Source organism: Neodiprion lecontei, chromosome 3 (genome assembly GCF_021901455.1).
Source record: "Neodiprion lecontei isolate iyNeoLeco1 chromosome 3, iyNeoLeco1.1, whole genome shotgun sequence".
Taxonomy (NCBI): domain Eukaryota; kingdom Metazoa; phylum Arthropoda; class Insecta; order Hymenoptera; family Diprionidae; genus Neodiprion; species Neodiprion lecontei.
Window position 1 is genome coordinate 29,748,029 of NC_060262.1, and position 15,605 is coordinate 29,763,633.

At 38.1% G+C, this 15,605-nt stretch overlaps 2 protein-coding genes and 1 long non-coding RNA gene across 5 annotated transcripts in view; 1 reads left to right on the forward strand and 2 right to left on the reverse strand.

The window, feature by feature from the left end:
* Positions 1-5,263: 5,263 nt before the first annotated feature.
* On the reverse strand, positions 5,264-8,300 carry LOC124293294. 2 transcript variants are annotated; one of them, XR_006903208.1, is made up of 4 exons: positions 7,963-8,300; positions 5,836-5,983; positions 5,431-5,562; positions 5,264-5,321 (listed from the first exon to the last, which is right to left on the reverse strand). It is a non-coding gene; the product is annotated as an uncharacterized LOC124293294 (long non-coding RNA). The 2 variants fall into 2 exon arrangements; XR_006903207.1 differs by lacking the exon at positions 5,264-5,321 and having other exon boundaries at positions 5,334-5,562.
* Positions 8,301-8,734: 434 nt separating this feature from the next.
* LOC107220614 (ribonuclease P protein subunit p21) lies at positions 8,735-13,626 on the forward strand. 2 transcript variants are annotated; one of them, XM_046733567.1, is made up of 4 exons: positions 8,735-8,861; positions 9,373-9,434; positions 10,089-10,186; positions 10,723-13,626. In XM_046733567.1, exons 1-4 carry the CDS (start codon positions 8,783-8,785, stop codon positions 11,147-11,149), a joined length of 666 nt encoding a protein of 221 aa, XP_046589523.1. In that variant the 5' UTR covers positions 8,735-8,782; the 3' UTR covers positions 11,150-13,626. The 2 variants fall into 2 exon arrangements, with proteins under 2 accessions (XP_046589523.1, XP_015514764.2); XM_015659278.2 differs by lacking the exon at positions 8,735-8,861 and adding an exon at positions 9,101-9,221.
* The window catches only part of LOC107220619 (cadherin-87A), a 164,068-nt gene continuing 159,878 nt past the window's right edge, over positions 11,416-15,605 (reverse strand). The window contains exons 23-29 of the mRNA XM_015659287.2: positions 15,021-15,562; positions 14,694-14,869; positions 14,438-14,570; positions 14,202-14,326; positions 13,967-14,068; positions 13,632-13,845; positions 11,416-13,557 (exon numbers count right to left, since the gene is read on the reverse strand). Of these exons, the coding sequence (XP_015514773.1) occupies positions 13,447-13,557; positions 13,632-13,845; positions 13,967-14,068; positions 14,202-14,326; positions 14,438-14,570; positions 14,694-14,869; positions 15,021-15,562 (1,403 nt within the window). The 3' untranslated portion in view covers positions 11,416-13,446. The remainder of the gene's footprint in view (positions 13,558-13,631; positions 13,846-13,966; positions 14,069-14,201; positions 14,327-14,437; positions 14,571-14,693; positions 14,870-15,020; positions 15,563-15,605) is intronic.

A 15,605-nucleotide genomic window follows, 5' to 3' on the forward strand; every position in this document is an offset into this window, starting at 1 on the left:
ATATTATTAATTAATTAATTAATATTCTTATAATATTTGATGGCAATTGTAATTATATTTCATCTGAAATATTACAAACTTGTCACGTTTACAATAAATTATTTCAATTCATTTTTCGTACAAGCACATATTCAGTGGCTATGAATAATCTTATACAATTTATTATATTATTAATTAATTAATTAATATTCTTATAATATTTGATGGCAATTGTAATTATATTTCATCTGAAATATTACAAACTTGTCACGTTTACAATAAATTATTTCAATTCATTTTTCGTGCAAGCACATATTCAGTAGCTATGAATAATCTTATACAATTTATTATATTATTAATTAATTGATTAATTACATTAATCCTTATACAATATTTTTGATGTGTTCCTATACTAAAAATATTCATTACTATTCCAGGTATTACCCGTGGTGGTCGGAGGTGGACGAGGAGGAGGACGAGCTGGACGAGGAGGAGGACCAGGAGGACGAGGAGGAGGACGAGGTGGACGAGGAGGAGGCGGGGTGGGTCGTGGGAGAGGACCTCTCCTCTCCTCAGAGGAGGGGCGGGGGAAGGGAAGGGAAGGGAAGGGGATGGGAGGGGAGGGGCGGGCGGCGGGGGGAGGGGGAGGGGGAGGGGAAGGGGAAGGGGGAGGGGGAGGGGCGGAGGGAGGGAGGGAGGGCGGGCGGGAGGGAGGGAGGGAGGGAGGGAGGGAGGGAGGGCGGGGGGGGGGAGTGTAGGGGACGGATGTCGGTGCGACCCGTTAAAATTGATAGAGCAGAACACCACCCGCCCGCCCTCCCTCCCTTCCTCCCTCCCTCCCTCCCACCCTCCCTCCCTCCCGCCCGCCCGCCCGCCCGCCCGCCCTCCCTCCCTCCCTCCCTCCCTCCCTCCCCCCCCTCCCCCGCCCCCTCCCCCTCCCCCTCCTCCTCCCCCTCCCCCTCCCCCCGCCCCGCCGCCCGCCCCTCCCCTCCCCTTCCCTTCCCTTCCCTTCCCTTCCCTTCCCTTCCCTTCCCTTCCCTTCCCTTCCCTTCCCTTCCCCCTCCCCGCCCACCTCTCCCCCTTCCCTGCCCCTCCCCCTCCCCTCCTCTGAGGAGAGGAGAGGTCCTCTCCCACGACCCACCCCGCCTCCTCCTCGTCCACCTGGTCCTCCTCGTCGTCCAGCTCGTCCTCCTCCTCGTCCACCTCCGACCACCTCTGGTAATACCTGGAATAGTAATGAATATTTTTAGTATAGGAACACATCAAAAATATTGTGTAAAGATTAATGTAATTAATCAATTAATTAATAATGTAATAAATTGTATAAGATTATTCATAGCGACTGAATATGTGCTTGTACGAAAAATGAATTGAAATAATTTATTGTAAACGTGACAAGTTTGTAATATTTCAGATGAAATATAATTACAATTGCCATCAAATATTACAAGAATATTAATTAATTAATTAATAATATAATAAATTGTATAAGATTATTCATAGCTACTGAATATGTGCTTGCACGAAAAATGAATTGAAATAATTTATCGTAAACGTGACAAGTTTGTAATATTTCAGATGAAATATAATTACAATTGCTATCAAATATTATAAAAGTGTTTTACTCACCCAGCACAAATCCTCGTCCTCCTCGTCCTCCTTCTCGTCCACCTCCGACCACCTTCAACCACCTCGAGTTATACCCCGAATACTAATAAATATTTTCAGCATGAGAACAAATCGAAAATAATGTGTAAGGTTTGGTATAATTTTTTTATCGATTTAATCTACCAGAAAGATTATGAGAATATTATAAAGTTATAGAAATTTTATTAGCGGACTGACGGCTACCGAATTTGGGATTGCGCGAAAAACGAATTGAAATAATTTATTGTAAACATGAACGAGGAACCACGGAGCGCTTATCCTGGAAGTCGAGAAATTTTATCAGCGGACTGACAGCTACCAAATTTTGAATTGCGCGAAAAACGAATTGAAATAATTTATTGTAAACATGAACGAGGAACCACGAAGCGCTGATCCTGGAAGTCGAGAAATATTATTAGCGGACTGACAGCTCCCGAATTCGGGATTGCGCGAAAAACGAATTGAAATAATTTATTGTAAACATGAACGAGGAACCACGAAGCGCTGATCCTGGAAGTCGAGAAATATTATTAGCGGACTGACAGCTACCGAATTCGGGATTGCGCGAATAACGAATTGAAATAATTTATTGTAAACATGAACGAGAAACCACGAAGCGCTTATCCTGGAAGTCGAGAAATATTGTTAGCGTACTGACAGCTACCGAATTTGGGATTGCGCGAAAAACGAATTGAAATAATTTATTGTAAACATGAACGAGGAACCACGGAGCGCTTATCCTGGAAGTCGAGAAATTTTATTAGCGGACTGACAGCTACCAAATTTTGAATTGCGCGAAAAACGAATTGAAATAATTTATTGTAAACATGAACGAGAAACCACGAAGCGCTTATCCTGGAAGTCGAGAAATATTGTTAGCGGACTGACAGCTACCGAATTTGGGATTGCGCGAAAAACGAATTGAAATAATTTATTGTAAACATGAACGAGGAACCACGAAGCGCTTATCCTGGAAGTCGAGAAATTTTATCAGCGGACTGACAGCTACCAAATTTTGAATTGCGCGAAAAACGAATTGAAATAATTTATTGTAAACATGAACGAGGAACCACGAAGCGCTGATCCTGGAAGTCGAGAAATATTATTAGCGGACTGACAGCTCCCGAATTCGGGATTGCGCGAAAAACGAATTGAAATAATTTATTGTAAACATGAACGAGGAACCACGAAGCGCTGATCCTGGAAGTCGAGAAATATTATTAGCGGACTGACAGCTACCGAATTCGGGATTGCGCGAATAACGAATTGAAATAATTTATTGTAAACATGAACGAGAAACCACGAAGCGCTTATCCTGGAAGTCGAGAAATATTGTTAGCGGACTGACAGCTACCGAATTTGGGATTGCGCGAAAAACGAATTGAAATAATTTATTGTAAACATGAACGAGGAACCACGAAGCGCTTATCCTGGAAGTCGAGAAATATTGTTAGCGGACTGACAGCTACCGAATTTGGGATTGCGCGAAAAACGAATTGAAATAATTTATTGTAAACATGAACGAGGAACCACGAAGCGCTTATCCTGGAAGTCGAGAAATTTTATTAGCGGACTGACAGCTACCAAATTTTGAATTGCGCGAAAAACGAATTGAAATAATTTATTGTAAACATGAACGAGGAACCACGGAGCGCTTATCCTGGAAGTCGAGTTTCACCGCGTAGCGGACCCGAAGCGCGGGATCCGGGAGGTTGAGAACCCGGTACTCGAAATTTGCGGAGCGCGTCTCTCATCCGTCCGCTCTACTGCGCGGTTGTTTCCAGACTGAGGAATTCGGCTAGCTGATTTTGAATTGGTGACGTCACTTTCTGAACATCCGACATCCAAACTTTGGTATTAAACTCTAATACTATGTATGATGATGTATGATGTACGATGTATGATGTATGATGTATGATGATATGATATGATGTATAATGCTTGTAGTTTTCACGTTTCATACAAGAAATACACACTTCATCTCTCCTGCCGATTCCAGACTCAAGCGGCCAGGCCCTTCGATGGTCAGCCGTTGACTGAAGATATATTCTTCAGTGAACGGGTCGGCTAATAACGCTGCCGTTCTGCGACAGTTGGATGATGAAAGATTTCGCTCGTATCTTTCAAATGTGTGTTAAAATACACTCGAAGTTTTAAACAGCTTCGTTCTTTCTCTCCCTATCACCTTTCTAGGTCTTTAAATCACTACGCAGCGTTAAATACTGTCTCATATACGAAGCATCCATTTCATCTCGTTCAGAATTAGCGCATCCGTTATGTATTGCAGTTACTCTGAATTTTTTTCCATCCGAATACTTTTCGAAAAACAATTCCGCTCCTCCGCCCAACGCAGATGCTTCACTTGCGACCAGCTAAACCAGCGTTTCGATTCTATGCCTATGAAAATTCAAGATCGAGAGAGCAAATGAAAAGTTGTTGGAATAATTATGAGTACTGATGTTATGGAATACATCGAGCGTGCCTCGAATAGAATCCCATTTTGAAATGAATAATTCTTCTCTTTTCATATCATAGCTAATCTAGTAATATAGGTCAATAGGATGGTTGGAGGTGTTCGGAAATGGTAGGAGGTGGTCGGCGCTGGCAGAAGGTGATAGGGGGTGGTCGAAAGTGGCCATTGATGGTCGGAGGTGGCAGGGGGAGGTAGGAGCTGTTCGAAAATGGTAGGACATTTCAAAAGTTAAAGTCGACGATGATCCGGTGCATCAATTTTATCGTTACAGATTTTCTTTTCCCATGAGGCATAGAGTATTCAACAACGATAATGCAGTCCTTAAAATTCATCATTCATCTCTGTCTGGAAAGCTAATTCGCAAGGCGTGGTATTCTATTCTATTTGCATTATTAGAAAAATACTCGTACTCTACATACACTGTTTCTAATCTTTTGCTACATTTGGTTTAATCCCCATGCTTCCACAGCACGAATAGTCGGAAATGTTTTTGATTATCCATAATAAAATAAAAGAAGTAACAAAGCTTAAATTTATTGTCAAAGCTCTAATGAATACATCAAACTGCGGTCGAATCAATTCATTTATTATTTGCACATGACCTCTGTATATTTGATAAATTATTCCTAAATACATTGAAACATATGTATTTATAATGAAATACCATGCAATGGGCTGTGTAAAGTATAAACTATAATTTCTATCGAATAGCTGCTTTTATGTTAACAGGGCTTTGAGACTCAGTTTAGTTCGTCCTCCTCCTCGTCCACCTCCGACCACCTCCAACAATCGCGAACCACCTCGAACAACCACCGATAACCACCTCGGGTTGTACCTGGAATAGCGATAAATATTTTCAGTATAAGAACACATCAAAAACATTACGTAAGGATTCATATAATCACAGGTTTTGTTTTTTGGCTGTAACTTTCGATGCGTCGATCGCAGCGTATTGGGACTGCGCCCAATCGATTTCTCTCGCAAAATTACTTCGGAATAGTGCATGAAAGAATTTATTCCAGCACTTTTTAGAATCGCCAAAATTTTCGCCAAAAATGCAAAGGGGTTAGCCTTACTTTTTCTTCATTTGTGGAGCCAAAAATTTTGGTCTCAGATTAGATTTGAATGACCCTCACCTGACTAATCGGACCCTCAGGAACTCAGAAAACGCAGCAAAAAGAGCGTGGGACCAAGAGGAGAGAAATGGCGAGCAAAAAAGCACCTGCTGAAAAATGTCGAAAACTCAGGTTCTCGTTTTCTGGCTGTAAATTTTGATGCGTTGATCGCAGCGTGTTAGTACTACGCCCAATCGAATTCTCTCGCAAAATTACGTCGGAATAGTGCAATAGTCCTCCCACTCCTCGTTTCCCACGATTACCCGCAACCACCCTCAAGCTCCACCGATCACCTCCAACCACCGCCAACCACCTTCAACGACCACCGCTGACCACCTCTGGTTATGTCTTGAATACAAATAAATATTTTTAATATTAGAACACATCAAAAATATTGCGTAAGGATTAATATAATTTTTTTGTCGACAGATTTCACCAAGAAGATTATGAGAAAATTGTAAAAAGTAATGGAACTTTTATTAGCGCGTTGAGAGCTACCGAATTTGGGCTTGCGCGAAAAAGTAAAGTGAAATAATGTATTGTAAACATGTCAGGTTTAAAAAATTTCAAATAAAACGTAATTACAAACGCCATTCAATATTATAAAAGTGTTTTACTCACCGTGCAGAAATCCTCGTTCTCCTTGTCTTCCTCGTCTTTCTCCCCCTTGTCCTCCTCCTTGTCTACCTCGATCACCTCCAACCGCCGCCATCCGCCACCAACGACCACCCCTAACCATCTCCGACCACCTCTAACCACCGCCAACCACCTCGGGTCAAACCCCAAAGACTAATAAATATTTTCACCAATAGAACACATCAAAAATATTGTGTAAGGATTAATATAATTTTTTTATCGACACATTTCACTAAGAAGATTATGAGAAAATAATAAGAAATTATAGAAATTTCATTAGCGCATTGATAGCTCCTGAATTTGTGCTTACGCGAAAAATGAATTCAAATAATTTATTGTGGACATGACAAGTTTAACCAGAACTACGGAAAATTAGTCCGAAGGTCAAAAGTCACCAGGTCAAGGACCTGGACAGCCAGAACTACGGAGCACTTCTCCTGGAACTTGAGTTGCACCGGGAAGCGGACCCGTAGTGCAGGATCCAGGAAGTAGAAGAACCCGGTACTCGAAATCTGCGGAGCGCGATTCTCATCCGTCCGCTCTAGTGCGCGGTTGTTTCCAGACTGAGGAATTCGGCTAGCTGATTAGTATAGATCGAAGACGTCAAAAGAAAAAAAATTTTGGGTGACATCACTTTCTGAACATCCGAACTTTGGTTTCGAACTTCAATACTATGTATGATGTATGATGACATCATATGATGTATAATGATTTTAGTTTTCACATTTCAGACAAGAAGTACGCACTTTATCTTTCCTGCCGATTCCAGACTCGTGCGGCTAGGCCCTCCGATAGTCAGCCGTTGACTAAAGACATATTCCTCAGTTAACGGGTTAGCTAATAACGCTGCCATTCTGCGTCAGTTGAATGATATAAATATTTGATCGTACCTTTCGAATGTGTGTTAAAATACACTCGAAGTTTCAAGATGCTTCGCTCTATCTCACCCTATCAAAAAAAAAAAAAATCGCCGGCAATCACCTTATAGGTCTTCAAATCAGGACACTGCGTTAAATACTGTCTCATATACGGAGCATCCATTTCATCTCGTTCAGAATTAGCGCATCCGTGATGCATTGCAGTTACTCTCATTTTTTTCCATACGAACACTTTTCGAAAAACAATTCTGCTTCTCTACCCAACGTAGATACTTCACTTGCGACTAGCTAAAACAGCGTTTCGATTCTATGCCGACGAAAATTCAAGATCGAGAGAGCAAATGAAAAGTTGTTGGAATAATTATGAATATTAATGTTATGGAATACATCGAGCGCGTGTCGAATAGAATCCCATTTCGAAATGAATAATTCTTCTATTTTCATATTATAGCCGATTATTGTGGATAATCTAGTTTGTCTCCTGGAATATTATAAAATTTATAGCATGCATCACATATTAATCGCAAATGGAATATATATATCAATATCGTACATGGACCGCATATGCATGTATACTTTTTGGTCTCTGCATCATTATCTCATCTGATCTGTTATTATTCATGATCTGTGCATACATTCTTCTCTCGGGTATCTATACTTTAATTAAATCACTGTTTTGCTACGAATTTTGGAAGAAATTTATTCTCATCAATAATTTCTTGCATCGCCGACAAGTCGGTCAGTACACACAGGCTAAGTACTAGCTTCGACTAACCATTGCGAAGACTGTGTTACTGGGAAGGTGAATGCAGCCAGTATCGGGTCAAAATCGGTAACTCTCTGATGTTCTGCAATATGTTTTCAACAATACCGTTGGAACATCTTCGGGAGCGCAAGCGCACGACGATTTTCGGTTGTCACACCAAAGCCATTAGGGAAACTGTCTTCATATTCTGTAGTCAACGGCCTTGATTCGAAAAAAAACCGACAATCTCAACCCCGCTAAAATTTAAGGTTTGCGTTGAAAACCCTTAATTTACATTAAGTTTGCATCGGTAGCCGATAACTGAAGTTGGATGTGGATTCACCAATTTACCTCATTAAATACTATTCCATTTGGAATGAATTCCATGGTTTTTCAGTGGCCTTCTTAACCCCTTCACTGTCTGGTAAGTTGATACACACTCCGACATACGTACGTACACAAAATATAGAGAAGCTATTGCCTACGTACATTGTTGTCCTCCTTCGAGTTGAGATTTCGTTTTTGTTGATTACAGCAATGTACGAAGATTATTTCATTATTGAAGAATTCAACGACCAATTTTCCCAGTTTCCGTATAGCGGTTCCTTGTGACAGGGATGGAGTCATTGTCAACGTCCCATAGCCCTAGTTGTGCTCTCACACCTTCTATGGCGGCGGTATAGTTTTATTTACGTAGCTATAAAATTGCGGTGGGGACGTGATAATCCTTTGTTTATAAGGTTTAAAAAAGGAAGCAAAACAACCGTAACAGTTAAAGGTTAGGTTAGGTTTAGCCCGACGGACGCTGGCCCGTCCGGCTTGTTCGTCCCCACAAAGGCTTGCGCTCAACAATGTCCTGTACTTGAATTTTCTGAACGATACATGTGTTGCGAGAAGATTTCTTCATCGACATGTCACAAGAACGGCTCTAGTGGTAAGCCGTGGAACTATTAGTCAGGATCCAGGCTGAAAAATACTTACGGTGATTTTAATGTTATTTTCGAATAAATACTTTTCATCTAAACTCCGTTCAAAAGTACTGCGCTGTGATGTAACAGGTGGATAGAAATAAGCCGTCCGAAATGCTTCAATACTTATCAGTCACACGGGCTTTTGCTTGACGTAACTCACGGTGTACAGACACTGTAGTCACATATGTGTGTATAAACGCGTACAGCCAAGGACAGATCAAATACCTTGGTCTCTGCGTGACATTGGAGCGTCCAAGGCCTCTCTCCATGTTTCACGGTCAGGCCTTGGCCGCAGTCTCGATCGAGGACAGTCCCTATCAATTTTGCGATGCCGAGCAATGCCGAGGTCAATTCCGTTGGCCTTGCGGAAAGGCTGCAGAGTTGCAGATAACTGCTCGGCTCAATGCCACGTCCAAGGTATGAACTACTGGTGACGTTTCCACGAGCTTTTCCAGCATATCGTAAACCTCCACTGATCATTATTAGATCCGATAGGTGTAATACGAGTAATAGTTACGAATGAATACTTAATTAAGCCGAGAATCTATTCTATAAACCAATTCAAACATACGTACTATCAGCACGTAGTATTTGTACATACGTATGATGGGTATGATGTAAGTATAAAATCGCAAAGCTACTAGCCAATCACATTTAAGAATGCAGTGACATGCACGCATGTCCGTTGTCATGCGTAAGGCCACTAAAGTCTGCGCCCCGCGATAAATGTGTCACCTGAGTCGGTAGTCGACAATTACAGACAAATGTCATCAAATGGTAAATTATTGAACTAGTGCTCGTTAGTCGATCAGCCGCTTTGGTACTTGATTAGTTATAATCAACTAAAATTCGACAGTCTGCAAAAAATTGTGCAAATGCTGTCAGAGAGAATAACGTTGAAACTAACCTCACTTTTTTATTATCGCAGCAATAAATGTGAAGCTATGCCAGGGAAAAGATGTTTTGGAGAGAATGAATTATTTGTATCAGGTATAGTCGATTGCTTACTCCTAATTCATTCAAATTTTTCTCGGAGAATCTTCCCTATTTAGTGAAAAATGATAGTAACTATATGCGTTATTTGAAAGTAACTGCAAACAGTAATATTACGTTACCTTACAGCAGTGTTTTATATTTTTTATTAAGAGGAGGGTACACCCGTTGATTCATGCATGCGAACCTAACGCAGAAAATTGCTGAAAAATAACTGATATTCAGACAATTTTTACCAGTTTTATTTTAAAGGAATTGACCAATCGTAAATTCTATGCCCGTATTTGTGAAAAAGATACTTGGAAAAAAAAACAACTTTTTTACTGTTAAAAAATGTTTCAAAGGTTGTAAAAATTGATTTCAAAATTTGAAATTTATTTTGCGAGCTTTTTGTAACATTTTTCACAAATAAAAGCATGGAATTTGCCATAGATCAATTCCTGCGAAATAAAACTGGTAAAAATTATGTGAATATCTGTTTTTTATTTCAGCAGTTTTCTGCATTGCATTCAGTATGAAAAGAAGTGGTTGAAAAAAAATCAGACTTTTCCACCACAAACATGAATTGACGAGTGTACCCTTCCTTTAATGTTAAAAATTCTATCGCTCTATGAAATGCATTTGTATATTAATTTGTTTCTATTATCATAGGCTAGTTATTTAATGGCGATACAGTCCAAGAATCCAGTCGCTGCTTCGTACTACGGTAACATAATGCTTGGATGTGCAAAAAAAGCTGTTCTTCGAATGTAAGTCATATTTTCTCTATTGTTCTATTATCATAGCTCAAATCACTCATTACAATATGATACTGCAATTTCATGTGTATCGTTTGGGATTTGATTCAGAGCAAAAATATTGATACTGCAAGGTCATGTACCGAATAAAATAGACTGAGAATATGTACCTACCTTGAAGGTAGATAAGTATTACAGATTGTCACTTATCCATAAAATTTATTTGTTTTTATCATTTCGAAAATGATTTTACTGTATCAGTTTATCAAACTCTTAATTCTATTCGCTAGACACTAGCAGTTCTTACAGATAGTCTGATTTAATATGCGTATAGTGACAGAAAATTCGATAAAATGTAGAGTGCATTGTTTATGAGAAAAATGTATGAACTTGTTATGAATTTAATACGTTATTGTCAATTCAAAACAAACTAACAATACCCAGTTTTATAATAGAATGACTAACTATCCTACTTAAGTGAACTCACTAAAAACATGACACTATTTAATATTACTGATTTCGTATTTGCATTCAACAAAATATTACAGGAGTCCAGATATAAAGAGAACAATCTGTAAGTGTTGTCAGTTGCCTCTCATACCAGGGGACACGGCTAGAGTACGATTGATCTCAAAACCCATGAAAATGGTCAAATGGACGTGTCTTACCTGTGGCGCTACCAGAAAATTCCCTACCAAGAAGGGATATAAATTATGGGCAGATCAACCAGAAGCTTTAGTTGAACTGTTTGACTATACATTCAAACAAAGTGTTGATGGTGTAAATAAATATAACAGCCGAAACAATGATGCGACAAAATCAAGTTCTCCATCTGTAGATGGTAATATTCTATGCACTACAGAAAATTACGGAAATAGTTTTCCGTTGACTGAAGAAAACAATGTTCTCTATAAAAAAAGTAATTTAAGGCAAGATAAGAGCGTAACTAGCAAGTGCAATATAGTTCGAGATTGACGTATGTACATATCTCAGACGAAATTTTTAACAAGTTGCTATATACTCAAGTACTGCGATTGTAATTTATGTATTGATTTTACGAATTGACAACTTCCTGATAAATTTGATTTTTTAAATATCTTCTTTTGCGGTTTTTTTATGAAAGACACAACTACCTCATGAATTGACGATGAACAGTTTCTTTAACAGTGACTCATGGTCTGATTTGATTCTATTTTGTTTTGTATAAATCTGCATGGAAATTTTCAGAATTAAGACACAAATAATCTTTACAAGTACGAATATTTCTTATTAATCACTTACGTAAAATATGTTACAATATTACAATCAGTTTACAATCGATAAACAGACAGTTCCTGACTAACTCGAATAATTATAACGTTCTAACAATATTTTAATCAATTATAGCTTAATTGTATTTTATTAAACATTCGTGGTAATAACTTATATGAGATTTAAGTGATTTTTTTTTTATCTTCGAGTATGAGATACATTTTGAGAAATATGTAACAAGTTATAAAGCTTATAGATAATATTCTGTTCCCTGAAACAATTATACTATATAAAATATGGTAAACGTAAAAATTTGGATGACTCGTCGCCATTTTTTAAAATTATCCTCTGGAACTATTGAGCGTAACTGTAAGCTTTACATATTATTACAAATAGTGTCTCGTTCAGTTTAATTATGATATGACTATGTCCGTCCATAGCCCACCATTCACTCGTTTATGCGATACAATATATAAGTGAACCTCGCTGCGATCAAATTATAATAATACTGGAATGTTATTGATTACGGAGCTATTCATCAACTGCTTATTTTTTTAATTTTCTCACCTTTATCAAATATTCTTAAAGAGATTTTTAACTGTCTATGTCAATGAATATGTTCGTTACAAAACTTACAATTAGACTTGTAGCAGTAGCAAGTGTTATTAATAAATGAATGGACGCAAATTAGAATTACTGGCACAGCTACCCCATTCTGTATCGAGTTGTCACCGAAAGTTGAATTACCAAGTATAAAAACAATAGTAACATAAAAATGTAATAACAGACATTAATCGAACATCGAACAAAATCACATGCACTATATACCATATATTATTGGAAATAGCATTAATCGTATTACGCTTATTAATGTAGCTAGCCTTTTGTATACGGCACAGTGATGAATTGGAGTATTTTATAAATGAAATATTGGATACGATATTAAAATTTACAATTTTCACAAATATAGAAATGAATTTATTCAGGATGATGATATAATAGATATAACCATTTGCAGCTGATGACTTAAAATTTTAATGACAACGAGAATTCAATCCTTAACAAAATTTCGTTCTGGTCTACAGATTCACCGAACATTTTACGTACTATTTGAGTATTTTCTTGTATGCAAAGTACAAAATGTGTCAGATAATTATTTGATAATACACGTGTAGATCGACCCGGTGTGAATAGCAAATATGCCATCTAAACTTTTTTAATAAATTGTCATTTAATAATATGAATAAATACGGACTAAAATTAATCCCAATGTCGATCTATCGACGCTAAATAACACAGCCACGATCGCAACAAGGTACAGTTACGAAATTCAAATAAAAAGAAAAACAAAAACTGTGATGTAACAATAAAATCGGGCTGGACGGAATCTACACACTGAATTATATACATATATCTGTCGTGCCAAGCTTCAGTCGACAAGCTATTTCACAGTAGCCATCTAATAACTTTTTTTTTATCAAATCAAATCAGATCCGACCCCAGGTTGGCAACACACATATATACATGCACACATCGGCTATATTTAACGTTCACCCATTAATAAGTATATCTTAGATGTATAATTTATACGACTGTCTGAATAGTTTCAATATTTTAATGCAGTTTTCAACTACACCGTGTAAACTTTGAAGAGGCTTTTAATTAAAATTTATGTGAGACAGGATTTCAATTTTGAACCAAACTCACCAAGAAGTGTAGGTATTGAAATAGAGGAGAAAATATTAATCCTGCAGATTGTTGAAGATTAATTAAATCTGTTGTTTGACTTTCATCGAAATGCTCTTCCTTCAAGTATATAAGTTTACCCTAAATAGAAGAGACTTTCAAAAGTTTACAGCAACTGCCTTGTTTACACAACCCTTATATGTAAATACGTGGTATTATTAACCAGTTATTGTCAAAATTATGCACTTGAAAAGCATGTAATATTGAAACTTAATCAGATTCTTACATTGGATGGAAAAGGATGGGAAGGGTTGGTGAATAGTGTATAATTGAGTTTACATGAGTCCTGATACGAACTGTGGTTGTCCGTCACGATCTAACGTTAATTGAGGAGTTGGCGTTGGTTGAAATGTCGAGCCCTGGAAGCCCATTGCTGACTCATACAGCTGAAATATACAATTTGTAATTTTCCCAGTCCCGATCAGACTCTATTAATAAATTACATATAAATTTCACTTACATTGTGATTACCAGGTAAAGTCGTATAATCTGGTGTAGTAGGTCGATGCCTGTTTGGTGGAAGAGGATGTTGAATAGTTGCATAGGTGTTATCTTGGGATGTATCCCCCATGCCTACACTAACTCCACTTCCCCGCCTTTCGGTTCCCAATCCGCCCTCAGGTTCGCTGAATACTTGCATGGTTAGTTCCTGTTCTTCGTACAACTTCAGTTTTCTGTTGAATAAAAGCAGGAAATCAAAGTTATACCTATGTACATCTATCCCCCACTGTATTAAAGCAGTAATTAATATGCGTTAGTTTGGTGAATAATAAAATTTTAAATACTATTACTCACTGTTCTATCCATAATGGGTTCTCAGTGGTATTCAATTCATCTATGATCTGTTTCTTGATAAGAGCATCTTTTTTGCGTAGGTCATTTGGTACGGTGATTACCCTGAAATTAAATAGGAATAAACCATGTTAATTTATCAAGTTAGAGAACGAGTAAAATAAATTTGACCTAAGAGATTTAGTAAGAGGTTTGACGTTTTACTTGTGGAAGTTGATATTCAAGTTAAATTACTCACCAGTGCCTCAAGCAGCAACAAACAACAATTACTGTAACTGCTCCGACAACTAAAACTACTAATAAAGCAATCAGAGCAGCTAATGCCGGATCGAATGGTTCTTCTTGGACTCCAACATATGCGGGCTAGAATCACACGTCGGACACAATTATGAGTAACTTTTTTACAGACAATTGAATTTTCTATGGACCTTCCATAAGTATCTAAATCCAAAAATTAGTTATTGCCAAATTTACCACAACGTTCTCAATCGCGAAACCAGCGTAGTATTCTTGCAGGGAATCATACTTGGCGTCAATAACTTTCAAGACATCTGGAACGGCAGCTATACTTTGTGATGTATCCACCACATGCAAGTACATGTCACACCTGCAACGTGGACAATTGTATCTTCAAATTTTCAGTATGTTTGACGTAATTTTGTAACTAAGCACTATACTAATTGAGAATGTAGTATCGAATTTATCTGCTCGTTCACGAGATTGGACTTACCATTCTCTACGAATGTGCCCGGACGCATCGACATGATATCTTATATCATCAACAACAACTCTGCTCTGGGTTGCGTTTGATAATTGGGTAACAATTTCATCTTTCTCTCGATTAACTTCCTCTGGAGGTCTCGATAGAATTACTCGGATCAGCTGTGCTGCTTCGAAAACCCACACCTAATTCACGAAGAGGCAGAATGAATAAAGAGCAAATGTTCTTCAATAAACATCTTAAATTCATGTTCAGTAAAAGTATAAAACCATTGTCCTATTCAGTGGTATCAATTAAATGCATTTTTCAAAGTGTATCATTATTTGAATAACTTACGTGTACTCTTGTTCGTGCATATCTCTCTGGGGCAGTAGTTTCCTTAGCTATAACTTCAACAATGAATCTGTCTTGATTATATTCAGCCATATATCCACTTGCGACTACTTTTCCATCTTGCGTAACATTGAATGGACTCGGTACAATTGATCCACTTGGTTTCTCGGAGCCAAACTTGTACAGATTGGCACTGGCAATGTAATAAAATAAGGTTCCATTCTCTCCTAAGTCGGGATCTGAGGCCGTAACTTTTGCCACAAAATCATTTATATTAGCCATGGAGTTGATCCCTGCATAATAGTTTTCTCGCTCAAATATTGGCGGATTGTCATTTTCATCAAGTACAGTTATGGTTACATTGGCATGCCCATATGCAGGATGTGTCATCAAGTGAACAGCATCTTGCGGTCCGACGTAAATGTCAGGATCGTTTGCGGCAAGAATTGATAACAGGTAGTTATCTTTTTTTTCTCTGTCAAATGATTTGTTTGAATAAATGCTACCATCAGATTTATCCATGTAAAAAGAATTGCCTTCGTTTCCTAGAAAGGAATTTGAAATTCGGTTTCGATCATGTTCACCAAA